Source organism: Myxocyprinus asiaticus, chromosome 40 (assembly GCF_019703515.2).
Source record: "Myxocyprinus asiaticus isolate MX2 ecotype Aquarium Trade chromosome 40, UBuf_Myxa_2, whole genome shotgun sequence".
In the NCBI taxonomy this organism is placed as follows: Eukaryota; Metazoa; Chordata; class Actinopteri; order Cypriniformes; family Catostomidae; genus Myxocyprinus; species Myxocyprinus asiaticus.
Genome location: NC_059383.1, coordinates 6,499,972 through 6,521,687, shown reverse-complemented (window position 1 = coordinate 6,521,687; position 21,716 = coordinate 6,499,972). Strand labels below are relative to the sequence as shown.

The 21,716-nt window shown below is 36.9% G+C and overlaps 1 protein-coding gene across 1 annotated transcript in view; it reads right to left on the bottom strand.

Moving 5' to 3' along the window:
- Positions 1–21,455, bottom strand: part of LOC127430676 (PDZ and LIM domain protein 4-like) — a 75,140-nt gene extending 53,685 nt beyond the window's left edge. The window contains exons 1-2 of the mRNA XM_051680628.1: positions 21,327–21,455; positions 5,955–6,106 (exon numbers count right to left, since the gene is read on the bottom strand). Of these exons, the coding sequence (XP_051536588.1) occupies positions 5,955–6,106; positions 21,327–21,419 (245 nt within the window). The 5' untranslated portion in view covers positions 21,420–21,455. The remainder of the gene's footprint in view (positions 1–5,954; positions 6,107–21,326) is intronic.
- Between the last annotated feature and the right edge of the window lie 261 nt (positions 21,456–21,716).

Here is a 21,716-nt window from a genome sequence, read left to right as displayed (position 1 = left end):
CTAAACATTTGTCTTACCTGGAAGAGCCAGTTTTTTGACATGAGAGTTTTATATTTCAAAGATGCGGCACATTTTTTGGCAATGCCTTGACTAGTTTACTGATCATTTGTCATACATTTAGCCAAATTCTCATATCATCAATCTCTCAACTCAAACTGCAACGGTGGAGATAACACTGAATTCATTTCTGATGAATAGACAAGATACAGTATAGACAAAAATTTGGCATAAAATTATTCATGTGATTTACTTGAGTGTGTTTGTTTCAGAAATAAATGTGTTTGTACATGCAACTGAATGTAGGAAACTTAAAGACAAATATTTTCACATCTCTCAAGTCAAGAAGAGAACTTAAATATGACTCTGGGTGGTGTGCTCCATGTAATTGCATTTCCATCCAAACACACAGAAAAGAGAACCTTTATACTGTCATCTATTTCACTCCCTCCCTTCCATGACTTTCATGTGGAATGAAACAGCACTTATCTCGCCAGCACACCACTCAATAGAAATTACTCACTGGCATATGCTAAAGGTCACACACCAATAGATACAGGGGACCAAGTTTTTGCATTTGCATTTCCACATGACCTTCCCAGAGGTATTATGGCAGACCATAAAAATTAGATATGAAGACAGCCCTGTATGGATTAAAACAGTGACAAACTGTGAGGTGGAGTACAGTTCTCTTTGTAACAACTTGATCCAATTTCCAAACGGCACAGACTAGCTAGACCTTTGATTATTTGTGCTATTTGCTAAGGCAAGCATCACTACGATTTGAACAAACCATAAGAATTAAACTCTGGTGCATGTCCCATGTTGTGGAGAGGTATGTACTTTTATAAGCAACTGGATGATTTTCACCTAGTAGATGATAAAATGGGTGAAAAAATTCTATAGACCTATATTAAGGGAGGAACCTTATCATGGGCCCTTTTGACTTGGGACAGGAAGCAACAATGCTCTTACAACCAGCCAGAAGACCCAAGCAATGGTATAGCAATACACTAAAAACACTCACACTGCAAAAATATCATTTCCTTTTTGTTTTGTATTCCAGAAAAATATCTAAACATCCTTACAACAACGTAAATTTGGGTAACACTTTAAAGTAATGTGCCCTTTGTTAAGCATTTATAAAGGAGTTCATTTATGGCTAATAAGTCATTTACAAATGCTTTATAAATCATTTAGATGCAGTTATTGTGACATCCGTAAAATGGTCAACTTCCATCCAATACCTGCCAAATAGTGAGCATTTTATGGGTCATACTTTATCTTTGGTAACTTTAACTACTAAACTCATCAAAAAAAGAAACATCCTCTCACTTTCAACTGCTTTTATTTTCAGCAAACTTAACATGTGTAAATGAACATAAAAAGATTCAACAACTAAGACATAAACTGAACAAGTTTCACAGACATGTGACTAACAGAAATGGAATAATGTGTCCCTGAACAAAGGAGTGGGGGGGTCATGTTAGGATGAGCCTGCAGGAAAGGTACCACATGAAGGAGGAGGATGTCTTCCCTGTAACGCACAGCATTGAGATTGCCTGCAATGACAACAAGCTCAGTTCAATGATGCTGTGACACACCGCCCAAGACCATGACGGACACTCCACCTCCAAATCGATCCCGCTCCAGAGTACAGGCCTCGGTGTTATGCTCATTCCTTCGACAAGTCCGACCATCACCCCTGGTGAGACAAAACTGTGACTCATCAGTGAAGAACACTTTTTGCCAGTCCTGTCTGGTCCAGTGAAGGTGGGTTTGTGCTCATAGGCGACGTTGTTGCCAGTGATGTCTGGTAAGGACCTGCTTTACAACAGGCCTACAAGCCCTCAGTCCAGCCTTTCTCAGCCTATTGTGGAGTCTGAGCACTGATGGAGGGATTGTGCTTTCCTGGTGTAACTCGGGCAGTTGTTGTTGCCATCCTGTATCTGTCCCGCAGGTGTGATGTTCGGATGTACCGATCCTGTGCAGGTGTTGTTATACGTGGTCTGCCACTGCGAGGACGATCAGCTGTCCTTCCTGTCTCCCTGTTGCGCTGTCTTAGGCGTCTCACAGTACGGACATTGAAATGTATTCCCCTGGCCTCATCTGCAGTCCTCATGCCTCCATGCAGCATGCCTAAGGCACATTCACGCAGATGAGCAGGGACCCTGGGCATCTTTCTTTTGGTGTTTTTCAGAGTCAGTAGAAAGGTCTCTTTAGTGTCCTAAGTTTTTATAACTGTGACCTTAATTGCCTACCGTCTGTAAGCTGTTAGTGTCTTAACGACCGTTCCACAGGTGCATGTTCATTAATTGTTTATGGTTCATTGAACAAGCTTGGAAAACATTGTTTAAACCCTTTACAATAAAGATCTGTTAAGTTATTTGAATTTTTACAAAATTATCTTTAAAATACAGTGTCCTGAAAAAGAGATGTTTCTTTTTTTGCTGAGTTTATGTACTACCATTAAAACACATCCAATACAATGTATTTACTGTGTAACTACATGTTGATCTGCAAAATTCTCACAAGATTCACATTTGCAGCAACTGAGGTTGAGGTACAGGTTTAGGAGTAGAGTTGGGTTTAGGGGCTAGACTTAGGTGTTAAAGTACTGATAAAGTACTGTCCCAATTTATCACATCCTAGCTTAAGTCCTCTGCAAAAACACTTTTCAGGTCCCCATGCTTATTCACAGCTTATATCATATAATAAAGCCTGATGAAGATTAATCAATATCGAACTTTATGTACAGGTTTCTAATGTTGGTAAATCCTTTATAAATGCTTCTCAAGTGTCCACTTTAAATGTTAAGTACATTTTCATAGGTTACTAATTTTGAATAAGTGTTACTAAGCATTTATAACATGTGAGGTAAAATGGCTCACTATTTGGCAGGTATGGCATTAAAGGCACCTTTATACATGTTGTTATAACAGCATATAAATTATTTAGAATGCATTTGTACATTAAATATTAGTCATTATACCATGGTCTCTCACTCGATTCTGATTGGTTGGAATGTGTGCATTAAAACCATTTAATGCACAGGTAGTTCCAGTCAGTTTTAATCACCGTTCTATATTAATGCACCTACTCTGCTGTCCTCCGAAGTGAGAGATTTATGCTTCTGTTCAAACGACCTCTGGACATGAATATAGTCTCAGAGCTGGGATTAAACATCACATCACAAAACAACATCAACAAGTCATGCAGTGCTGTCCTTAAATCACCTGTGAAGCACTACAGGAAACACAGAAAAGACTACAGTGTTCATCAGCCCTTTATTACTCACCAAAAGCACTTGTGAGGAAAGTATGATTTGACATTCAGCTGTTTTGCACGGAGGGGGAGAGAAGGTATCCGGGACACATCAAATGTGTCTTTGGCTGTCCGGCAAGACGAGGCAAGATTATTTAAATTGTAATATGATAAACATCATTTAATATTGCTGTCCAGCTCAACATGTGTCTCTATAGCCACTACAGGGCACCCCATGATCACACATCTCTTACTGAAACTCTGAAGGAGACTGTTTTATAGCACTCAACCTTAGCTGTTTTGAAATTGTGCAACATTGTGATTTCATTCTTAATTCAATCAATCGTTCTTCCCTAATGGATACCAAATGGATGTCACAGAGGTCAAAGTCTGCAGGTTTAGAGCGTTTTGGATTATTCTCTCTTCATCATGAACAGTAAGTGCTACTTTTACAACTGTCATGTCAGCAATGCAGGTTTTTCCCAATTAATGTGAAAATGACAAAGAATAGGAATTAAATATTAGATGTTCTGAGGACTGCCAACCATTCTACATTATGTGGCTATTACTATTTCTGGATTGAGTATTTAAATTAACAGTTTAAAAAGAGTGTTTGGTCTCCATAAAACTGTGATATTATCGTACTACTTTATCTCTGTGTCAGGCAGAACTCTAGATCTAACAACCTGTAGAAAAAGTTAACCATTATTGTTATTCTTCCAGTAAATATTTGCTCTGTAAAAATCAATGACAGCTGTAGGTAATCAATGCTGGCAAGTGACCATGATATAAGCAGGATAATTCATGGCTAGGTGTGCGTTAAACGATTTGTATGCGCTTCGCATCGGGTGGTTCTTCACCTCCATGTTGTGCATTAAAATAATTTAACGCACACCTAGCCGTGGATTAACCCTTACTTAATGAACCCCTTTGGCAGGTACTGCATGAAAGTTACCCTTTTTATGCATGCTGTTATAACTGCATATCAATAATTTATAATGAATTTGTAAATTAATTATTAGTTACTAATAAGCCCCTTTATAACCTCTTAGGGATCATTAATGTAAAGTGATACCTAATTTTGCTTAAAAAGATATAAGACATGTTTTTAGAGAACATATATTTCTTACCCCATTGGCAAATTGTTTTGTGTTGTTTTAAAGCTGAAGTGTGTAACTTCAGTGCCACTAAATTTACCAAACAAAATTGCAAAAACAGCTTTCCTGAACAATCCTTTCATTTGCCATTAGTCGAACAAACCAATAGTCCCACCCTAAACTCACGCCATTGAGTCAAAGTTGTGTAAGGGCGGTTGGGATTATCAAACAAAAAGAGCAACCTTAGTGCACATAACACAAATTAATCATGGTGTTACTATGGTAAAAATGTTTCTTTAGCAGAATGATTAAGATTTTTATAACCGTAGTTTTGGTTTTTCTGAAAACCATTATTTACTTATTTTAACCATTATATCATTTTTACCACAAATATCATGGTTAAAATATGGTTACTGTAGTTAAAGAAAGGTGATAATGGTTTTACTACAAATACCATAGTTGAGCTATAGTTACCATAGCAAAACCATGGTTAATTTTCATGAGGAATAGATAAAGCTATTGTGAGGGAACCCAAAACGCATTAACATTCAGTCAGGAGTCAGGACCACATCCATCAAATCGATACTCGACTTGAATAATTGAATGAACACTTTTATTCACTTATAGACACTTGAAGCAATCTGTTGGTGTTGGCGGTAACTTCAATGTGGTTAACTTCAAATACATCAAGTTGGTAAATCAAGAACAAGTCACAAAAACACATTGAAGATAGGAATTCCAAACTGCCAATCAATCATAGTCTAAGAGCACAGAACACAAGACAGATGTAAAGAAATCTCAAAGGCAAATCTGCCATACAGTAGGAGCTGGGGATTAAGTGCAGCTTGGATCCATGCAATGGAAAGGCCGCTAATGCAGTGAATAAATGGAGGACTTAAACTGAACCGCTCCGATAAGCATCTGAATTGTTTTTGTAGTCGTCATGATCAGTCGAGTGTCAGCTGATTGCAGCTTGACTAACGTGACCTGCCTGAACTGACGTTATGCTTGTTATTTCAGAATATAAATTCCCTCTGTGTACTCAGGTAGGAAAATAAGAAATAAAAAAATCTACTTAAAGATGCTCTAGTGTTAATCAATGTGGATTTACTGGAGTAACCAAGTTTCCAAGTTCCCAGTTCAGCACTCTGTAAACACAACCCAAGGTATCCTTAAATAAATGTACTACCTCTGTGTGAATGTACCACTTAGTGTCCAAAGCTGATAAATGAGCAGTTCTACCAAGTGTTCAGGGCTTTTCCAAATAACAAGCGCAGCTCGCTCGGAGGACACATACCAAATATGGTAAGACGTAGTATATGATGCCTCTCAGAGAATCTCACACTGAAATTAATTTTGTTTGTGTAAAAAGGATCCTGTCTTTTATCATATTGTCATTTCTACAGCAAAGCCAGGCATGCTAACAGCTTCAAGATTCACGCAAAAATGAAAATTCTCTCATTTTCTATCACATGTGGGTCCAAACCTGAATGGCATTCTTTCTTTTGTGGAAATTACAAAACATCATTGATTCTTTTGGACACTACATTCACATTTACAGATATAAAGACAGATATAAAGGCCATAGGGCATTACCTGCTGATAACCAGCACAAGCTGATCTGTGCAGGCTTTGATGCGGTTCTGGGCCTCCATGTGTGTCATGCTCTCTGTGCTGTCTCCATTGATGGTCAGGATGGTGTCTCCCGGGCACAGGTCGCTCAGTGATGCTTTACTCGCAGGTGTTATCTGACAAAAGCCAAACAGAAGAACGTTAAATGAGCACCATGCCCCAGCAAAACCCTGCGGTGCCTGGTGCCATGGGTACCATTTCAGAGCCAACAACTAGATCAATAACACATGAACAATCGGTTTATTGATTAATGTGGTGACTATACCAGGTGATATGCCCAAGAGGGTCTATAACTCCTGGAGCAAGCTGTTAGTAATCACATTCATCTCAATGGCAGTTCCTCAGCTGGCACATGTCCACCGGAAGTACATGATTTAAAACCTGCCATTTTTTAGCATTTTTTGATATTTGAGGAAGCTGATTTTTGGTAGTTATCAGCATATTGGTGTGCATGTAACGCACTCACTGTTTGGCTGATGGCAACGCAAGAACACTCTCAGTCCCAAACCCCTACACTGTGCCATCAATGGCTGTAGACAGGCAAAAAATAACATTTTTAATATACCAAATACCAAACTTCAAAACAAGACAAATTCAATTTTACATTTTTAAGAGCCCTATTAAATTCGGCACTTGTGAAACACCTGCTATAATATGATAATATTATATAACAAATGTTGCTTGAAAGATTATTTGAAAGAACAGATCTGTCAGGGGTAATTGTATTACTAAGTACTCTAAGTTACTTTGTAGGTATGGTGTTTGCAGACTTACAAGGGTTAGCAAAACAAAACATATGTCTCAGATTTTTATTTCCGTTCGTCATTTTGAGTTTTCTGAAAAACCTACTTTTTCGAATGAATTTTTGCATGTATTATCTACAGACCATCATGACCATCAAAAAGTTAACAGTCATTTTCAATCAGAAGATATATGCTGATAAGTAAACTGGCCAAATAACATATTGGCTTATATATATATTTTAAACAATTTTATGAATGAAGATTCTTTTGATAATCTTTTGTCATGAGGGTCTCTACATGATACATGCAAAATTTCAAATGAATAGTACCAACGGTCTAAAAGGAATTTGAAATTTAGGTTTTGAAAAGTCGATTTCAAAATGGCAGACTGAAATGAAATCTATATGAAAGATATGCGTTTTGTTTTGCTAATTGCTAAGTCTGCAAACACAACACCTCCAAAGTAACTAGGGTACTTAGTAATGAAATTCCTTTGCTCCTGACAGATCTGTTCTTTCTAATTTGGCTATTCTGGTAATTTTCTCCACTTTCCAAACTGCTTGGACCGTGACAAATGCTGCTTGCGGCAATATGAAGGACAATTAATAGTTTTATCGAACTATTTATTTATTTTGCATTGTAGCCTCATAACCTTTTATTAAAAAGGAAAAAAATCCAATAAAAGTGAACGGCAACTGAAGCTGTTAGTCTGTAATTTTCTGCCTGAAATGTTTGTGTTCCACAAAAGAAAGGAAGTCATTCGTGTTTGAAACATCTATGATGACAGAATTTTTGGGTGAACTATCCCTTCAAGCATACTTACCCCCAAATTCTCATTACTGTAATGTGAAAATATCTTATTCTTGTTACTTTAATACAATAATTAAAATCTTTCCTGGAAAAAATAAATAAAAATAAAATAAAAACTAAATTAAAATAAAGCATAAAGCATAAATTAAATACAGCACAACAAATGCTACCATAATTACAACTGTACTGTAACCATGTACTGTAGCCTACCATTGGAATACTATATTCGGAATACTTATAGGCCTATATATTACAATTGGAATATTTTTTTAACTGACAATTGCGAAGGGTGCTCAATTGTCATGAAAATAGTGGCAAAAATATTGATGATAAAAATGATGCGAAAAATAGGCTTTGTTTAATTTGTGCACAATCTAATGTTTTGTTTAATTACTTTCATTTTGAGGTCAAATATGACCCAGACATGTTCTAGGCAGGTTTGATGTAGAGGTCGACCGATATGGGTTTTTTAATGGTCAATGCTGATATCCAGAGAACATGGTGGCAGACAGGCTCATATAATGCCGACATAGCTCACAATTTAATATAATAGTAAATTACATCAACCTAAATTTCCTAACAAAAATTATTTCTTTTTATTTAGCATTTTATTTACTCAAACTTTCACAGAAAACTTTAACTTTGTAAAAATAAACATTTTAGGATCTTTTTTTTTAGGATTTTAGATGGTAGATCACCTGATTTCTGGTTATTCTTCCCATTTTAGTCATTGTTTGCACAAAGAAATTGCAACACATTAGGAAGAAGGAAATAACAACAGTACTCACAATAGTCCAACAACCACAGGCAGTATGTGCACATTAGAAATTGCATTTTCTTACAAAGAGATTGAATTGAACTAACTGTACATACCGGCAGTGGTTGACCCTAAAAAAAATAAAAAAAATGCCGCTGCAACAGCCCTACACGGGTATGTGTATATTAATACAATAATACAATTCTCAGGGATGGCGCTGCTCGTAAATGATGGTCTCAGATCTGTTTCCTAACCACACGTCCAAACCTTAATTACTAGTGAGTAAGGGAAAAGATGACTCTAGATCAGTGGCTGCGGCCAAATTCCTCTTACAACTTATTCGGCCGATCACTGCGTGTATATGCATGGAGAATGTCTTAAATTTCTGAAATAATTTTACACTTTTAACAAATATTAAATTGTAATGCATTTTTAGTGTAATTCTTGGATTAAAACCTATTTATTAGATTATGGTAGCAAACAAACTAGTTGAGAATGAGTTCATCCAAGTTTGTAATGTTCTTTTTTAAATTAGTTCAATTCAATTCAATTAATTTCATCAATTCACTTTTATATCAATAAGCATCCCAATCAAACTCGAAAACGAGCCAGCACTGATATGATGGTGAAAATATCAGACACATCCCTTGAACTTGTGAAGAAAACTCTCTTTCCACTAGATTTTTTTTCTAAACTTCAAAAACTTTGCAAGTCAATGTCATGATGAATTCATGTCAGTGCAGGACCGCTTATCTGCAGGTCAATGTTTCAATGTAATTTTACTGCGGTAAGAAAGACAGTGCTTATTTTTTAAGATTCAAGTTTGCAGTTATGCTGATTTAACAAAACAAATTAGGAATATGCTTGCTCTAGCCTTCGATAAAATAATGAATAATATGAATCCTTGTAAATAAAAAGCATCTGTGTAAATAACAATAAACAATAATAAATCTTTGTTCATTAAATTAAAAAGATATATTAGGGCTGATTAGAGGCGAAAACTTTACCAAAAGACCAATTGTTCTTTCTGACTAATATTTACTGATCCATGTTTTTATCCACTGATGAACAAAATCCCAATACTGACAGTGTTATAGGCTTGCTAGAGGGCACCACTTGCTCACACAGCGCTGACTGAAGTACTGAATGCAGATCGCAGCTTTTTAAGGTTTAGTAATCGCCAGTGTTGCCATGTCCACTTATTAAAAGCAACTTTGTGCTTGTTTTTTCATGAAGTCGCTTACAAATATGGGAAGTTACATTATTATTTGTATGGGCTTGTTTCCAAAGTACAGTTGCATTTTTGTGCTAGCTGATGCTTGCTAACAGAGCACAATAAACTACGACCCACCACTAACAGCAGCTGCCAAATAACCCCATCTATTTGCACGGGTTGATGGTCTCAGACGCGGAGGCAACTGGGATTCATCCTCCACCACCCGGATTGAGGCGAATCACTACGCGACCACGAGGACTTAAAAAAGCACACTGGCAATTGGGTGAAAAAGGGGAAAAATATTTTATTATTTTATAAAATAAAAAAATAACGCCATCTACTGTTCGAGCAGCACTCTACATCAATGGTGTCAAACACACGGCCAGTGGAAAAATCATCTGACCCAAACGACAGCGGAGTCACACGTATACACGCTTTTAATCTGAAACTGGGTCTGTGAGTGACAGGGCAGCCCAGATCAGGGACATAAACATGGAAATATTAGAGTAAAATTTAATTTCTCCATTGTTTCCAAGTCACTGATTGGTTAATTAGATTCAATTAAATTAAATGAGACATAATTAAAATTTATTAAATTAGACATTAAAACAGCCCAGCAAAGTTGCACATTAAGTGTTTTTCCCACATAGAAAACCATTAAAAAGAAAACGCTTAATGTGCCACTTTGCGCATTGCATGTTGCTTTCAGATGCATCATCAATAAGGTGCATACTGAATTTGTTCTTCAAAAATCACAGTTTTAGTACATTAAGCCTCATTAAACGTTTTTCCTTTTAAATTGTAAATTTAATCTTTTTAGCAATTTTGCATCTAGTGTGGACATACATATTGCCTGTCGCTGGAATCTTATCGTGTTGCGTCTATTTAGGACAAGGTGTAACCAATATGCTGATGGTTTTAATTTGGTCAATAATTGGGCGATAACTATCAGCAGCCAATCGATGCATTCCTGATTGATATTTGCCTTTTTATCATTAGACAAGACAGTTAACAGTTACAGGGAATTGTTGAGAAGAAAGAGAGAATGAAACACGTGAGCACTTTAAACATCTTGAGCACATACGCGTCTGTCACGACTCTGATATGTGAGGCCGTTTAAATGAGACTGTGTTGCACACCGGTCTATTATTGTGGTAAAACGATGGCACGAACAACAAAACAACATTTCAGATGGCTTCTTCTCATGCAAGCAGGCGATCCTCTGCAGCGTCGTGGCTTGAGAAACTAATCGGCCAAATGATAATGATATCGGCCAATGCGATATTTTTTAACCGATTTTTTGGCCTCGGCGATATATCCATTGATCACTAGTTTTGTGACATTCATCCAACATTTAACAGCACTTTGTTCACTGAATAAATGAAAATGACTAAATTCCTTCAAATATGCAATTTTTTTGTTCCTCTAAAAGATGGTTTGTAACAGTCACGACTCTTAGACATTCATCTGAGACATGTGTCTAACAGAAATTAGGTCTGTCTGCAAATCTTCAACCCTCATTTTTTCTGATTGTGTGGAGGCTGTTAGAGATGATCTCCTGCAGAGGTGTTGACCTCCACCAGCTTATGTTCTCCACACATGACAACAATTATCAGTCAATATATCCTCAAACACACATTTATCACACATCCTGCCAGCACTCTGAGGTTGAATGAATGACTTGGCTACTCCATCCAAATGGTCAAAGAGACATAATGAGTTAATTCACTTTTTAATGAGGGAAAAATTATTGTGTACACTTTTAAGTATTCAGAGAGCTCTACAAGAACAGTATAAACTTTCAGTCAGGAAGTAAAACGTGTGAAATTCGTAAATACAGAACACAGTGTTGTACTGTGTTGCCCACTTGACTTAAATGTATGGCCACCAAGAGTAACTTTTGTTACAGTGTTAAATAGCTCACCTCATATCATTAACTACATGACTAATTCACTTCACTACTTCATTAAACAGCCTTTCATTAGCCAAGCACACAAGTACAACCTTCAATATTTAGCAAACAGAAGCTCTTGGCCGAGTAAAAAAGACTAATTCATCCCATTTTAACAAGCCTCATTACCATATGTATGGCTGTCCATACTAAGTGTAGTACACATGCTGTTTTATCTTGGTTTACCCTGCTGAGAAAATTATTAGCCACTGAGGACACATTATGTGACATGACCTCACTGCAGGGCTTGTGAGGATATGATATAGCTTTAGACATTTATCTGAGAATAAATCGAGTTAGTTTGGCCAAGAAAAAGCCATGGTTAGGATAAACCTCTAGGGAAAAACATTGAACATACACTATAAAAACGTTTCAGTGTTAAGGGAATGATGAGGGGAAAGATGAGGTTTATCCGTCAGGCTTAAGAAATGAGCAGTATTCTGTATTTTGTTTTATTACTGTATATTTCTCAGACAAGATTTATTTTTGAAAGTCAATTTCTGTATAGACTACAAAAAATAAAAAAGCTATTGAACATGTATTGCCCAGAAAAAAATAGCAGTTCATTTATCTCACATTGTTTCACAATTCATGAAAGAGTAAAACTAGTGGGTCCACAAGGTGGCAACACTCACAGTTGAGCTGTTGCTGTTATGAAGAAGCGCTAGAAGATGTAATCGTCACTACACAACAGGAGACAAAGGTAGAAACAACAACAGTGGATGTGCACCTCAAGAGCGCATGAGTGAAGAGGACAGGAGATACCTGCATTTGTATAACTCGAGTCTGAAGGACTATAAAGACATCTTTATGGGTCTAAACTCCTGAAGAGAAATAGTCCAGTATCTTATAGCAGTTGTAGCGTGTATGCACCTGTGAATGTTTGCGCAGTCAAATGAAATATATTTTGAAACGCCGAGCGTTCGGCTGTACACAGACACTTATTATTTGCGTCAAAACCAAAGTATACTTTGGGCTTTAGTTTGGAAGGTTCCTTCACAGGCACGGCAATGTTTGTATTTATCACGTGTTTAAACTAATATTTGTATAAGTATTTTAAACCATATTGTGGTTAGTTACATTATACTATCATATCGATATTTTAGATATCCTAAGGCCCTAACCCAACCCAATTCCAAAACCTAACCACTAATAAATAGGAATGCACCGACCCACTTTTTCTCTTCTGATCCGAGTCCGATATCTGAAATCTCAGTATCGGCTGATACCGATACCGATCCGATACCAGTGTTGCTGTTTTTTGCATAATAAGTTTAGAATATCTTTACATTATTGTGTGGAACTAATTGGGGGTACTCTTTAATATGTGAAGAAACACAAACCTCTAACTACACATTATTTCAATATAAATGTATCGCTTATTAAGAAACACTTTATTATTAACTAGTCTATTGGATAATGTAGCAGCAAAATTAACAGTAATTCCAGTCTAAGTGTTCTGTAGAAAAGAAGCCATTTATTTATATATTAATTGTTTCAACTTGTATCTGGACTTTAAAGGATTCCGATCTCTTTTTTCATCAATTTAGTTGTAAGACATCAGTTCACTTTTCATTCACACAGCTATTTTTTGGAACCCATTCAACTTAAATATTGTTATAATTTGTAAACAAATGATAATAATAATTATTATTATTAATATTATTGACTTTTAGAATTTTAAATACAACAGTAATATATTTCAATCGTGCACTTTTAACTTTAAAACCATCAGGCTTTTATTTTGACATTCTGAACTCTCCAGGAAGTCCTGTATGTGTCTGTTTGTAGGCAAGTTCACAATATTTTAATTAGTTTCTTATTCAAATTGAATGAAAAAATGCTTCGTTGCTGTTCTAAATGCATATGATAAGTGAACTGAACTGAGTAGCGCTCAAATTTTGGGCACCACGTGAAGGCTATAAATAGCCGCGAGTGTGTGCGTAAACAGAGCTGCGCCATTCGCTAACATGCTGATACTGCAAGTGCATACTATATATTTACTTATTAAAAACAGCCTTTTGTGAGTCACACAGCTATCGCACGTCTTCAAGTGGCTTTGATTACAATGCACAGGTAATATGAACTACTTTAATGGTGTTTTTATGGTTCTTTTATGTCATTTTTGGAACTTGACAGTAACGAACATGACTGACACATTGTATCGGATTAGAATCGGGCTCGTCGGACCAATACCCAATCCATCTTAAAACTTATTAACAATATAAAATGGGTAACAGGCAGGTAAATGTAGTAACAATAATTTTTATTACACCGTTGTATACAGTAGATATGTTTGAACACCTAATCCTATACCCTTACACCTAAACATAACCAATAATATAAAAACAATATACGCATGACCAACCAACAATAAAAAAGACGTAACAAGCAGATAAAAGTACAGTCACATTAACTTATTCAACAAAATGGCAAAAAAGCACTGTAAATCTATTTCAAACCACTTCTGAACCCATACGATAGCTTCAGAGAGAAACTGAAGGTTTTAAGGTTTTAAACGTTGAAAATCATGTCGCAATTGGTCATAAGACTTCTTAGGCAAGAGGAACCAATGGCATTTGATTATGAAGGGAATGGGAACGATGAAGACTTAGCTTCAGATCTGTTCCTCATACAAAGCCATCACACATCCTCGGAAGATCCGGAATACAGCGCATGATTAGAGGATTACTTTTATGATCAAGTTATGGTGCTTTTCTCATTATCTCATAATTTTCCCTGACATTCAGAAAGCTACATTTGTGTTCCATAGTAAACAATATAAAAATTAAATGACAAAGTAACCAGTATATAACAAGTATAAGCATCAATTCATTTCATTATAAAATATAGCTTTGGGTAAAGTATTGTAATCCATCTAAATAAGTTAATACCGTATTAGAGTGACATTTGAATTAAGGATATAGGGAGATATATTGGTGCTGCCGGCCAAAAGTCATGAAAATGACATCCTTATGAGAGTGTGTTACCCAAGAATACAGTTCAAACTTTAGTTAAAATCTACCTTCTTTATACAGTTGACTCTTGTCTGAATGTATGCCCGTGTGATTGAATTATGTTCACTTGTTTACCCAACAGCTTTGGTAAAATATGTTATTGTATTTTGTAAATATGTTATTATAAAGAATAGATCCGTTTTGCCATTTCATATTTTTTCTCTCTTTTTCACTTACTAGCACTAATGCAACAAAATGAAGAGCAAAGCATCAGGTGTGTAATTAATGCTTTATTTATCTATTTTATTATTTTTGTGCAGCCACATACTGTATACTATAATGATGGAAAATGTACTGTAGTTTTGTTGCACAAGCACGTCGCTTCAAAAACCAGCTAAATGAGTCTTATTTTCTGGCAGGTTTTATTGTTATTCTTCAATTCTATACAAACTAAACTGCACAGTCAAAATCCTAAAGTAAAACACAGTTTGCTTCCGCCATGATTCTGAAATTGGCACGCGCCCCCAACTCTGAAAGTCAGGGCTCATAATTATGCCTTTGTGGTGGCATTCATTTGAGCTCAACTTGAAAATACGATCATTCTGACATGACTTAAACACACCAAAAAATACAGAAGCTCTTTGACAATTTCCCAATGTGACAACTAACCCCAGTCTCCCATATGTATATGAAAGGCTCAAAACATTGCTTTCAGTATAGCCAATACCACGATTTTATCTGCGGTTCACAAAAAAATCTTACGGTTAAAGGAAAATTCCACGTTCAGTACAATTTATGCTCTATCAACAGCATTTGTGGTATAATACTGATTACCACAAAAATTCATTTTTTCAGTTTCAGTGAGGCACTTACAATGGCAGTGAATGGGTGTCAAATTTATGAACATTAAAATACTCACTGTTTCAAAAGAATAGCCACAAGACATAAACAATATGTGTGTCAACATGATTTTAGTGATAAAATCACTTACTAAACTTTTCTATGAAAAGTTTTAGCCAATTTTACAGCTTCCTTGCCATGACGACATAATGCCATGAACCCTAAAATGACTGTAAAAACAACTATTTTACAGCTTTAATAATCTTCAAGTTTTACCAGATGAATTAATGTAAGAGGTTTCCAACAATTATATAGTTCACATTCCTGCCTTTAAACCCCCCAGAAATTGGCCGCCCACTGGCCTCACTGTAACATTGATTTAGGCTTTTTTTTTTTTTTTTTTTTTTAGAAAATGAGGGTCGAGTCTAAATAATTTTTGTGGTAATCAACATCATGCCACAAATGCTGTTGATTGAACTTGTATTGAACCCAGAATATTCCTTTAAATGTCTTCCAAGCCTTCACTATGACAACTTCTTAACCCACTAGTTCTTATAGAAAGACAGAATTCTTTGTCTTTCTGATAAAAACCAGTGGAGGAAAATACAATTATTATTCACAAGTTCTTGCGACACGGTCTTGTGCGTCAAAATCTCCTAGTTGCTACTTAATCTCATTTTGAATAATGTCACATGGCTATCTGGAATGTGGCTGTGTTACAAATGCAAGGACTGTGGACAATGCATTTCAGCATGCTACAATGACTGCAATGCCCTTACAGAGCAATAACAAGAGGAAGGACCAGGATGTGGAAAATTAGCCCTGTGAAATCCCCAAAGGAGCCAGCCATACATTGAAGATCAGCAGGGAAAATATGTTTATTAGACAGACAGCATCTTCTCAATTACTTTCTTCTAAACTGTCATATTTTTAATAGATACGATAAACTTGGCAAAAAGTACTGAAAGTATTGCTTCATTCTAGCCTCTGGATGTTATGGGGCTGTGAGTTCCTGTCAGTGCAACTTTTGTCAGTCTAGGCAACCACTGGCAATTTATTATCTATTGCACTTGGCAATGAATTAACAAGCACTTGCATGTTCAGTGTCATATTCAACAGGAAAACACAAAGTTTTTAAGCTAGTAGCCCAGGCACAATGACATTTTGGTCCAATGATCCAAAGTTGTGGAGACCATTTAGTCTTTATTAATTACTGTATATATGCCTATTAAAGACATGATACAAAATAATTAATAAGCATTACCTCCCTTCATGCCAGGTTTTATCAGTACTGCAAAATAGCTCTGTTCCAAACCTATTGAGCTTCCTTGCTGTCTAGTGCCTACACAGTCAGCATGCTAACTTAAATGGAACTTCACAAGTGACTGATTTGGAATGCCCTATATAGGCAGCAAACCATATCCTAGCATCCTTTCCTGGAGAACCACAAACACTGCACATATGGATGTGTCCCTAATGTGATCATGAAGCACTCTACCAATTAGATAACCAGTAGAATCAGGTGTGTTAGATGAAGGACACATCCAAAATGAGTGTGTTTACATGCACATTCTTACACTGATTATGCTTAATAAGTAGACAACATGTGAGGTGTAAGGTCATAAATGGCGTAAGAATTAACCGATCAACACGGGTCGATTTTCGCCCATTACAATGATTTCGCATTGCATGTAGACACCTTAACTGGCGTTCTTACCAGCTTATCCAATGTGTGCACAACACGCCTCTTCAAGGAAGCAGAGAATAATGTGATTAGTTCACGTCATGTAAACAGTCCACTGATTGGAGTGTTTTTGAGGCTGCAGCCACAGACCTGGATGAGCTCAAAGATACTGTGACATCATATATCAGTTTCTGTGAGGTTATGTGCATCCCTACTAGGACATTTTTCTCATTCAATAAAGATAAACCATGGTTTACAGGAAAACTCAGACAGCTTCATCATGCCAAAAGGATGCTTACAGGGGTGGGGATAAAACACTGTACAACCACGCCAGGAACACACTCATTAAGGAAATCAGAGTGGCAAAAAGAAGCTACTCTGAAAAGCTGAAAAAACAATTTTCAACCAACGATCCTGCATCTGTGTGGAAAGGCCTAAAAAGCATCACCAAGTACAAGACACCTCCCCCTCGCTCTGTAGAGAATCAACTAATGGCTGATGAACTGAATGTGTTTTACTGCAGGTTTGAAAAGCCCAGTCTCACACCCTTCCCCCGCTCTGATCTACACTTCACACACACACCAACACCTCCTGGAACCCACCTCCTCCTCCCCCCCTCCTGCTACTCAATCTGCACTTATGATCTGTGAGGAGGATGTGTGCCGGGTTTTTCGGAAACAAAAGACTAGGAAAGCTTCAGGCCCAGATGGTGTTTCACCTGCCTGTCTGAAAGTCTGCACTGACCAATTGGCCCCCATCTTCACACAGATCTTCAATAGATCACTGGACCCCCATCAGTTTGCTTACTGAGCAAACAGGTCTGTGGATGATGCTGCCAATATGGGACTGCATTATATCCTGCAACACCTCAACAGACCTGGGACTTATGCAAGGATCCTATGTGTGGACTTCAGTTCAGCCTTGAATACCATCATGCCTGGTCTTCTCTCAACCAAACTGACCCAGATCTCCATGCCCACCCCAATCGGTCGATGGATCACCAGCTTTCTGACAGATAGGCAGCATCTAGTGAAACTGGGGATACTCACATCCGGGACCCTCTCTATTAGCACTGGTGCTCCTCAGGGATGCGGTCTCTCTCCACTGCTCTTCTCCCTGTACATGAATGACTGCACTACAAAAGACCCCACTGTCAAGCTCCTAAAGTTTGCAGATGACACCACAGTCATCGGCCTCATCTGCGATGGTGACGAGTCTGCATACAGACGGTAGATTGATCAGCTGGCTGTCTGATGCAGTCACAAAAACCTTGAGCTGAACATGCTCAAAACAGTGGAGATGATAGTGTACTTCATGGAGAAATCCCCCCGTACTGACTTTTTGGGAGTTATCAGCAGACTGGTGTGCATGTAAACGGGCTCAATGTATAGGATTAAACTATTAAAGGATTGAGAAACATTGAGTGTTCTAACTACCAAAATCAGCTTATTCCAAAAATCTTTTTTTATTTTTTTTTTTATTTTTTTTTTTTAATAAAATTCAGAATTGAATGAGTTACATTAAAAATGTCACTGGCTTCATCCACCATTTTGGACAATTTTTATTTTTATTTTCATGAAACTTAAAAAGTGGTATCCTATAATTTCTTTAACTATTTCTGCCTGATCTTACCCTCAAAATTACTGTAGATTTGATGGTGTAACCTAATGTATTCAGGTTGACTCAGTGACGTTAAATAATATTTTTGACTTGAATCAAACCAGATCATTTAGATGTTAACACATGAAGTACATTTTTAAACCTTTTTCTTTAGTGTGGTTTTGCTCTCTCCATGAAGGATACATGTGACACTGCCTTAAATTTGGCTAAAATGAGATTAGAAGGCAGTATAAAAAGGCAATATTTTAAATATGCCTTTAAAGAAAATGCTGCTTTGCAGATTGCTCACTAGGTTTTGTAACATATCCAAAGTCCCCATATTACCTGCAGCTTACTAAAATTGCATCTTAAGTTGTGTTTAAACTGTTAACCCCATTTCGTTCAGAGGTTTGTGACCAATGATACATTTGATTAGGGAAAAATTGTCATTTTGGCATTGGACAGCTTTAACATCTGCGACCATAATAGACACTTTCCCTAACAAAACCTGTGGCTGACCCAGTAATCTCGGCATTCACTGAGGGAACTCTATCCACAGTGCCAGATGGAATTCTTCATAGGATGTGAATGGAAAATGTCCAAAGCTGAGATGTACTGCGGTGGCTTCACTTCACTAGCTTTACACTGCAGTTCATAGTGCTGATGAGCCTTTCACCAGCTTTCAGTTTGATCAAACTGCTGCCTTTACAAGTTACAGATGGTTCTCTGGCCTGCACAACATCAAAAGTAGACTAATATTGATTCACCGGCAAGTTTGTTTCTCTGGCAAGGATAATTGCATTTGTAGAGGACTTTCAAACCTATGTAGTCAAAAAAAAACCTGTGTGCTCAATCTATCTCTTATGGTGTAATAAAAAATGCAAAATTGCAAGATATTTTTTTATAATGGCTTAAAGGGATAGTTCACCCAAAAATGAAGGTTCTCTCATGATTTACTCACCCTCATGCCATCCCAGATGTGTATGACTTTCTTTCTTCTGCAGAACACAAATGAAGATTTTTAGAAGAATATTTCAGCTCTGTAGGTCCATACAATGCAAGTGAATGGTGACCAGAACTCAAAAGGTCAGAAAAGGACGTAAAGGCAGCATAGAAGTAATCCATAAGATTCCAGTAGTTAAATCCATATGTTCAGAAGCGATATGATAGGTGACGGTGAGAAACAGATCAATATTTAAGTCCTTTTTCACTATCAATCTGCACCTTTGACCAGTAGGTGGCTGAATGTGAAAGTGTAGATTTACAGTTAAATAGGACTTAAATATAGATCTGTTTCTCACCTACACCTATCATATCGCTTCTGAAGTAATGGATTTAACTACTAGAGTCTTATGGATTACTTTTCTGCTGCCTTTATGTGCTTTTTTGAGCTTCAAAGTCTGGTCACCATTCACTTGCATTCATGAACAGTATGATATGGTTATTACTGTTTGGGTGTACTACTGAAATGATGCATCTATTTAGACTCAATAAGTGCCTGAGAAAATACACATGTGTATCTTATGTTTAATGTGTAGTTCAATGTGTGTGACAGCCAGTTGCATCTCATGAAATTTCAGTGTGAAAGTAATGAATCATGTTCTAGATTTGTCCTGATTTGTTGCATTATCTCTTTGATATATGAAAAATAAAACATCAAAATATATTTTATTGTATTCCTAATTGTCTTAAAAATATTTAGAAAATGTTACACTATCTGGGCAATTTGTAGATTTATTTGTGATAGATATACATGCATATGGAGTGCAATTCCCATGCATTTCAGGGTTAACTTGCATGGAAAAGCTCTGTGTATAGATTCTTCAAAATGCTCAGTTTGGGTTCCACAGAAAAAATAACAGCATAAATGTTTTCCTTTAATAGGTGGGAACAGTTGCAGCTTTTCTGTAAGTGGAGGACAGCAGAATAAGATTTCTTCCGCTCTAGACATTTGCTGACCGCAAACACGAAGTAAATGATAGGGTTTGTCAAGCATGATTCAGCTTTTCATTCACTGAAGTATTGGTGTCAATGTCAGTGGTAAGGAAAATACCTAATATCTCAAATTGTTTCTCCTAGACAGCTATGTGATTAAATGGAGAGCAAAACTGAGAATTTTGCTTGTCTCTTGTTTCTCAAAAGTTTCTCCTGGATAAATAAATAAATCTCACATGTGTCTCCTTTGGAGTTTTAAAAGAGCAATACGGTTTCAAGATATCAGACTGCAATCAAAAGTCAGAGATTTCAATATCAACTCAACCCAAAAATAAAATCTCACATTCTCACGAGACCAAATTATTTAATTTTATATATCACTATACTCCTAAACTACTGTCTCATTTCTCTTAAGGAATTTAAGGAGAACATCTGAGTCAATGTTATTTTATTTTTTTTATTTTTTTTTTTTATTATTTATTTATTTTTTTTAACTACGGTCATAATTTGGCTTAAAAGCAAAGACCCTGTCAGAAAACCGACAAGACAAAACTGACGTTCCCATTTAACAAACAGTTGAACTGTGTAAACTTGCGGTGTGATGAGAATGGGCGCGCTCACGTCGCGTCGTCCACTGTAGATGGAGAATTGATATTCTACGCACCGTTTTTTCGTTGCAGGTTGCAACGGTTCCAACTAAACCTTACTTCTAACTTTATTGATGTACCCCAAAACTTTCATATCAAACCGTTACAAAAACACATCGCCACCGGTTATAGACGCGCATTCACAGCCAAACTATTAAGTTTATCATTGAGTAGAAAAAGAAGAATAAAAGACGTACTCTGGAGATGGTGAGTGGTGAGCTGAAGTCCCGTCCACCCACCAGCCGAAAACCCCACGGCGAAGGACCGCTGAGAGTCACAGTGTGAGACATAGTCGATTCAACGGTATCCAACTGAGACACAGCAGCTCCAGAGAAGAGAAGGTCTGTGCTCTCTTCATTCACTCTTTAAATAATACTCTAGTGCTGAAGAGAGGAGGAGCTGAACTCACACGAGTGCAGAGGGAGGGCCAATGTGCCATGACAACCATTCACAAGGCATTCAACACCATCCACACACACACACACACACACACACAAAAAACACTCGCAGACCGCTCTCGAGCTCTCAAACGCGCATCGCTATGGAGCCAGATTTCTGCCAAAAGTGAACAAACAAATAGAACGTTT